This window comes from Heliconius melpomene, chromosome 15 (assembly GCF_056956725.1).
Source record: "Heliconius melpomene rosina isolate 202511_hmr_F chromosome 15, ASM5695672v1, whole genome shotgun sequence".
NCBI classification, from domain to species: Eukaryota; Metazoa; Arthropoda; class Insecta; order Lepidoptera; family Nymphalidae; genus Heliconius; species Heliconius melpomene.
In genome coordinates this window covers 11,409,415-11,418,012 of record NC_140403.1, presented here as the reverse complement: position 1 = coordinate 11,418,012, position 8,598 = coordinate 11,409,415, and the positions used below count along the sequence as shown (strand labels likewise).

Genomic DNA, 8,598 nt, shown 5'->3' with positions numbered 1-8,598 from the left:
TTGTAACCTGCTCTAAGTTGTATAGAAGAAACTGTTATAGTCGGTATTTCCTAGTAGTCTTGAAACCGTGTGTTATTAATAAGTAACAAAAATAAAGAAAAATAAATCTTATCATAATAATTTATGACCTAATTAGTTTGTGTTACGGTATAACATGGATTAGACTTGGTTACAATTAAACAAATTATAAATTACGAACCTAATTAATACGCTTGCACAGCTCACCTATATATATATATATAAGTCCAGTATTATTTCGCAATCGTCATTCTAGATTTTATTATAATCACTAGTCTCGTGTACAAGGCGATACAAAGCCGCGTTAATAATGAAAATATTCAGTTGCATCGTCCTGCTCGTCGCGGTCGCTATGGCTGGCTGTGATAAGCCACACTACGACGTCAATGATGCTCCGGAATTATTCGAGAAGTTTGTGAAAGAGTACAACAGGCACTACAAGGACGAGGCTGATAGGAGGGAGCATTATGAAGCTTTCGTGAATTCCTTACATCAAATCAATGAAGCTAATGCCAATAGTGACTCTGCTACTTTCGATATAAACCAGTTCTCCGATTATACACCTCAAGAACTGGAAAAAATGAGGGGCATTTTACGTGCGTTTTATTAGTACTGTCATAAGTATACTGATTATGTCTCGTTAAATTGTATAGTCCTTCGTATCGTAGAACGAAAAGTCCAATAGAACTAATGCTATTATTGCATTTTAAAATTGAAAAAAATATCTGTTAATTGAGAATCTTGTAGTTAATATTTATTTTTTCTATCGGTGATATAATTATCTATTAATTAGTGAAAGTTAAAAAAATATTCAATCAGTGGCGTCTGTAAAATCAAATCAAATCAGCTTCACGCTCTATCCCGCACGCAGCAGAGTTGTGAGTTTCGAGCACCGCTCGAGTGGGAATCGAACCAACAACCTAACGCGTTTGTGCCCTAGCGCCACGACTGGCCTCTTAGCTAATATATTACTTTATTGAATTTTAGAAAAACTAGACCAAGCCAGAAAAATTAAAATAATGTGATTACCTCTTAAATCGTTCTTAACAATAAAATGTCAGATTGTAAAATTAATTAGACATTAAAACAAGACACGAAACACTTAAGTAAAGTATTTCAAATTGAATATTTATTAATGAGATTTAATTTTGTTTCCAGCGCACTGAGTTCCAGAAAATCCTGACCGAGACAATGAGTAGATATTACTTTTGCTATGCTCTACGATCCTTGTATATTTAGGACAATGTAGACTAAATAAATGCTATCAATAATTTATTTCTATTTATTATATAAATACAGCATTATTAACCTTATCAATTTTTTATTTGCTTAAAAATATGTTATAGAAATATTTTTTTACTAAACCTATTATTATGACTTAATTGCACTATGGCACCTGCGCTGTGGCCGCTACTCGGGAAAATCGGCTCCTACGCGAATCGACACTCAAAACGCTTTCTAAAAGATCTATACTAAAACATAAGTACACTAAAATAGATATTATAATGTATTTTCCCTTATTTTATAAACTACAAAATTCTAAGACCTTGGGGTATTAGCAAGAACTTATCAAATAATAAATAATAAATAGATACCCATTTAATTAAATAAGAGTTGTTTATGTAAAGCATTAATATCGCACAATGAAACCTTTAGTGAAATTAAATTATTACCGTTTTAAGCGCCATTGTTACCAATATAATTCAACCATTTTACTGACAGCTACAGTACGTAATAACAATAAGAGCTTAATATTATTTCTGTAAATGCTACTTTAAATTATAAATGAAGCTTTATATTGTTATTATTGAATAATAATTTAGTATTTTTTATTATTGTTTAACATTGCTTGTATTTCATTTCAATTGTTATTATCTGCACAGTGAATCACAAGCTATTAAATATGAACTAATGTCTTTTGAATGTGATGTACTACTATTGACATATGTTTTACACTTACTCCAATGCTCTACAGATTTATAATCTGATACCCTTCTTGATGCATTTATTCGCAGAAGTCTTCAAATATATATTGGGAGACTGTCGACTGTCTGTCTGTAGAAATAGTACAGAAAATAAACTAAATATCCACTTTTCTATGCAACACATCACAAGTAAAACGGAAATAAAATAAATAAATCAGCTTCACGCTATATCCTGCACACAGCACTGTAGGCAGAGGGAACCTAGTGTTAAGACACTCCGTTCCCCAGTTTCCACCAAATTCTGGAGGCATTTGACTTTCTAAAAAATATTGTCATGACAAATTGAGAACATTACATTTCAGTATCTTTTCACAAACTACAAAATAACATAACGAATGCTCGCTGACGTACGTGTTATGAAGTTATGATTGATATAAAAAAATATATTAACATTTTAATAATTAATCTTGTTTATCAGCACGTGGAATACGATATTATACGTATAAACAAAATGATCTGTTTCCAAAGCACTGATACATCATCTCCTCCGTGATTTATTACCAATATCGGCAGTGATGGGCGTCACGTCCTCGTCACGTGTTGTACGCAATCGATAAAAAAAACCGTCTTCTAATGAACGTGACATAAATCATTGAATATTAATGTCACACATGACGAACTCTATATGAACGGGCCGACTTGCAGTATTTCCGCGTGATCATCGAAGGTTTAATATTGGATTTTAATATTCCGTTCTCTTTATTCTCTACTTCATGCTAATATGATTCTAGTGATAAATTTTTAAAGTATCTATGCTATGTTTATTTTAGTTACTTTTTTCAATTATATATATGAAATAAATAATAGGGAAAGACAACTTAAAATTTTCCTAGAATAAAGGTAACAATTTTTTTCCTTAGTTTATTGCGAATTTCATATAAAATGCAGCTTAAGATTTTTCTGCATTTTGCGATGACTTAGAAATTGTTTTTTTTTCGTTGAACCATAGACCAAAATATTTGATATCAATTTCAGCTTGATAACTCTAAGCAATCTCGAGATAAATGGTCTTGACAAACGGAGAGATGGACGACAAAGTGATCCTATAAGAATTGTGTTTTTTACCTTTTGAGACCCTTAATAATAAGTTAAACTTTTATTGGGTTAGATAAGAACGTACAAGGTGGAAATGAAATTAAAAATTATTTTTATTTTAGTTTTTTAAGCTAGTGTTGTTGTTAATGTTTCACAATATATGGACCGTTTATTTTGAAAGTGGTGTAAGTCCATTTTTGATAAAAATGAGCTATCACGTAATTCATGCTTAATTTAATGTAATTTTTTTATATATAACTAGTCCGTGTTTAATTTCTCAAAAAAAACCCATGTTTTGAACAACGGTAAATGAAATTGCATACTAACCTTTAATTTTCTAGAAACAAAAGAAAATGGACTTACACCACTCTCAAAATAAACGCGCCATATGTTCAATCAAATCCCAAATCCACTTCTATTCAAATACAGCACGACGTGACGTAAACATTACTGTTTCTCAGTGTATAAGCCATAATCTCAATATTTGAAGACAACCATAAGTTGTGTGTTGATGGAGTCCAGATAGTTTGACGGTTATGGATCGTACCATACTGAGATAAAAATAAACTTTGCTGATGCCACCAATTTGTGTATGATTTCATTGAGCTGCGCTCAAATGAAAACAATGACCGATGAAAATGTACTCGGCTTTCTTGAAACAAAAGCAACAAAAAATTAAAAACTATGATCTTTTTATACACAAGAATAATTTAATTGATTTAATAAAAAAAATGATTTTAAATAAACATCTTAAGAATCAAGTTGATTCTCACCAACACCAAAATTGATAAGTAAATTAATAGTTTAGTAGTGCCTCAAAAAATGCTTAAAGTAGGCATTATTTTGTATTGCCTTGTCTTTTTTTTTGTCGCTGGGAAATACACTTATTTCATATCGTCCGGCGTCCGAGCTGAACGTAAAAACCGTCTTACATTCAAGCGATTCTGTGGAATGTGGAATTCCATGCTACTCACTAAAATCGAGCGGAAAATATATTATAAGAATAAGAATTTCGACGTTGCTTTATGAGTACGTATGGCATAGTGGTCAGAGCGCTTGGACGGTTTCCAAGAGGCGCGCGTTCAAATTCTGCTACGTTCAATTTTTTACACGTTTTCTAAAACAAGTATTATTCTTTTCTGAGTCTAGAATAATAAATAAGTAATTTAATAGTCTGGGGTCCTCTTGGATATATTAATATTAAGTTCAAATTTTAATATAAAGACGGTTTTTTTACCGATTGCGTACAACACCATAAATCCTCAAACAACATTAAGGTTAGTAGTATGTTATTAATATACTATTATTATTGAACACGCTCCGACTTGAAGACGACTCTCACCTGTAATATTAGTTCGCAACTCATCGTAACTTTGCCAAGATTCGATGTTCATGATAGTCTCTTCTCTTCTAGGTCCATACAAGCACGATATACTGTGAGTAGTAACTCATAGTTTACATTTGTAAGTTTCTCTTCACAAATCGTCTTATATAGTTAACTGGGTAACTGAACATGATCCTTATTATCATATTCTTGCATAATATTGCATATTAATTTTAATTAATATTATGAGACCTAATAAATTTTATTCTGACAAATCCTAACAAATCTTAATCTGTACTTCTACTGAGTTCTAAGTTGAGGCTGTCCTGGGTGTGACTGTAATGCGACGGTCGTATAATATAACATTTAAGCGGATTGGTTTTCAACCTTCAAGATAAACCACAATTATATAAAAAATATATAGAAAAGTTTAGCAAAACCATCAAGGGACAAGAAGATTATCACAGTTATATAATAGCTTTATGAAAACTCTAAGGATCATCAATCAGATTAACTCCGTTCCGGGATCCCAAATGTTCGACTCAAGCGTTACGCGGACTTACCTGGTGACCAGAAGAGGATTACGAACGTTCAGCAAATTGCCAAAATCGATCCTGAATTAAAACTTCAAATAAAGTCGAAAGTGCCCGAAGTTGAATCATTATTTAACTTTATAGATTAATGACAATTAACATTAAATAGAAATACAAAATGTATAATAAAATAAAAATAATGCTGCGCGATCATTAACATTTATTTAAATTGGATCTAAAAAAATTTAAACCTATCAGATTTTATATAGTTAAATTAGTACTACTTTATTTACAAAAGTAAATCACGCGACAAGCTTCTATAATCATATAAATTGTGTACAATGAGGTTATACTTTGATAGTTAAAAAAAAGAAGGAAACATAAAAAATATCTTGTTGGGGAGATATGTAATAGATAGAGTAATAAAAATTAATGAATTGTCAAAGATATTTATGTATATAACGGTACTTATTTGCGTTGTTAAGAAATAAAGTGAATTCAAGTAAGCTGGAATTATGTATGACAAGTTTAGTTCATGTCAGGCGACTTAGCTAATACAATACTTGTTGTGAACTCAGTCTTACTCTCGGATAAATAGTTTCATTTAAATAATCGTGAAAACCAAACATCTAACTACAATTACAATTATCACTGAACTACTTCGCTGTGATCACGGCGTCCGAACTGTTGGTTTAAAGGTCCAGGAGACCACATTTGAGCATTACAACAAAACACACACGCTTCAGGATTAACAGGATCAAATACAGCTATAGTTGTCATATAGTTTTAAAGTTTCAATTGCCTCTATACATAATTTATCGACTCTACAATGGATATTCTCTAGCAGCTGTTTATAATAGTTCACTTAATGGCCAGGACGTTGCGTCTTAACTTTGGAATAGTTTAACGCAGTTTGTCGAAGTTTGAAAGCAAAGTGCCTGTTTATTATATCTCTAGTCCGTGATATAATTTATAATTTCATTTAAAGTATTTGATATAGAACTATTTTAATAGAGTATCACGTCAAAGGAAAAGTAAGAAACGAATATTGTAATCAACGTCCTACTTTGTAGCTTCATGATGCTGAAACCCACTTTCAGAATAACCATACTATTTTTGCTCCTTTTTACCTACAAACGTTACTTATAAATGTAGTAAAGTCTATACTTTACTGACAATTGAATTTCAAGTTTAAAGATATATAAGTTTTAAATCGAAATAATATTTTATAAATTGTTCTTTAGCGTAAAATAAATTAAGCATAAATTAATTTTTCAATTTTACTAACTGTATTCAGTCTATGCTGATTAAAATAGAAGAAAATTGAAGATACGAAAATTTATATGTTTTTATACTTATTTTTGTGTGTGTAGCAGTTTATCACGTATTTAAATCTTTTGCGCTTAAAATAAAATATCTAAATTCAGCAACCGTCAATCTCAATGTTTCGGTTACATTTATATAACAAAGAATAAACATTCAGTATTCATGTATTCATATACAATACGATTGAAAATATGATAAAATCTATATTAAATATTAATATATTAAAAGAATAAATATATATATTTTTACTAAAATTTGCTTATTATATTTTATGCACATAGATAAGGTGTATGTATGATAGTCAACTCACCTCTAAATCATAGTCTAAGCCGTCCAAACTCGAATGCATATCAGACCGCAACGATATTCTATTAGGCCTCCTGGTGAGGCTGTTTACACCCATCAGCTTATGAGAACGTCCTAGTGTCCCGGCACCAATAATTTCTGGTTCACGAAACGATAATTTTTTACGTGGTCTTTCATTTATATCCATCGTACTATGATCTAGGCCAAGTCTTTCGATAATAGGGATAACTAGTCGCGATTGCACACACACGTCATCAGTGGAGTCATACTGGCGCTGCAGAGATGCATCTTTTGGATAATTAGAAATTGAATTGAATTGAAATTGTAATTATTGGTACTATTACCAATAATTACAATTTCAAAGCAAACATAATTAGTATTGTTCCAAACCAGAAGTATAAATAATAATGCATTAATACCTTTTTAAATACACTCTAAATTGATAGTAGTGACATAAAAATATCTTTGACCTATAAAAATATCGAAAAAAAAAATTCAATATCACAGCTATGGAAAATAAAATATCTGCAATTATAAACAGTACCTACCGTCATAAGTAGTGAAGTTTTTATTTTATAGCATCACTAATCACGAAACAAAGAATAAATATTATGCAGTATATAGTGTAGGCCTGTAGAGGCAACCTGGGAACCTAGTGTTATGACACTGTGTTCCCCATGAAGGCACTTCCTTTTCCCATTTCCCATTCGACGATTCAAAAGTGCCTGTAATAGTCTATTTGAATAAACAATATTTTGAATTTGAATTTGTCAAAAACATAAACATCTGTAAAAATTTTCTTTGTTAAAACTAGAAATTGTAATATAAAGGCAGAAATTGGACAGCTTCAGTGAACTTTTAACTGTTCGAAAATCTATACAGTTGTAAACAACCCGAGTATTGTGTAAAGTTTCAAACAAGAGCTTTTCATCTACCTTATTCTTATGACTGCTTCCAGCTTCAGTTCTCACTTTGAAGCGATTTGTTTATTTTTCATTGCTTAATATAATATAATTATTTTTATTATTATAAATAACACAACGTATTCTAAATTTTTACTGAATTTTTTAAATTATACAATGCGAGTAATGAAAATATAATGAGATAAAGTGAAAAAAACAATGATTTGATACATATTGCGGTGTTTTAAATTAGCTCAAAGCGATTTTCTTTTCATCAGCCACAGTAATAATTTGAAACTTTTCTGCAAACTACCATATTATTCTTTTTCCGCGTAGTTCGCGTTAAGTACCGGCAACATTATCCTCACAATGTCGGCTCATTAACTCACGAGTAAGCATTCCTTTTGATAAATTCACTTTTTAGAAGCTTTCTGTAGAATAACTGAGGTTCAAATTGAAATTTTAAGATTTTTTAACAAATTAAAGGAAAACCTTAATTATGTCTACCTACTTTTTAAATTAATATTTGGTTAGTATTATTAGAATAATTAAATAAAAATTAAATTAAGACTTCATGTTGTATCCCGCAAACAGCAGGGTAGGCAGAGGTAACACTCCGATTGCTGCTTTTCGCCTAATTCAAAGCATTATGTATTGATTGGGGGAACTCAAAGAAGAAATGAAAATATTCATTCCCCCGCATGGGAATCGAACCCACAACCGTCGTGTTACAGTCACACTTTGTGCCCCCGCGCCACGACTAGCCTCACATACTAATTAATATGTTATTAATATTTCGTAAGTATTATTAATATAATAAAAATAAGTATTTCATAAATTTCGTAATCAAAACTGCTAATCATTGTAAATTAATTTCAAAAATTAAAAATATGAATGAAAGTATTATTAAAACTACATAAAGAAAAGGTAAACGTAAAAAATAGTTGCCCAAGTTATACAAAAAGATAATAGTGATGAATAAGCGGCGAGGCTCGCATGGGCGTGACCCTAGTTAAACCTGATGAATCCTTCTAGAGGATTAGCCTTTACTATATGAGTACAACTACACACGCGTCCTCGCTGGTGACAAATATACCGCTAAGACCGATTCCTCACGTTGGTACTGCGAGCGAAAATATATTATTATAAAATATTATTGTTGAATTTAA

At 30.9% G+C, this 8,598-nt stretch overlaps 1 protein-coding gene across 1 annotated transcript; it reads left to right on the top strand.

The window, feature by feature from the left end:
- The first annotated feature begins 270 nt into the window (after window positions 1-270).
- On the top strand, window positions 271-1,331 carry LOC146531703 (uncharacterized). The gene is made up of 2 exons (XM_085198175.1): window positions 271-614; window positions 1,177-1,331. Exons 1-2 carry the CDS (start codon window positions 329-331, stop codon window positions 1,182-1,184), a joined length of 294 nt encoding a protein of 97 aa, XP_085054301.1. The 5' UTR covers window positions 271-328; the 3' UTR covers window positions 1,185-1,331.
- The last annotated feature ends 7,267 nt before the right edge of the window (window positions 1,332-8,598 follow it).

Coding starts and splice junctions, on each gene's coding strand:
- LOC146531703 (XM_085198175.1), top strand. CDS start 329: ATGAAAATATTCAGTTGCATCGTCCTGCTCGTCGCGGTCGCTATGGCT.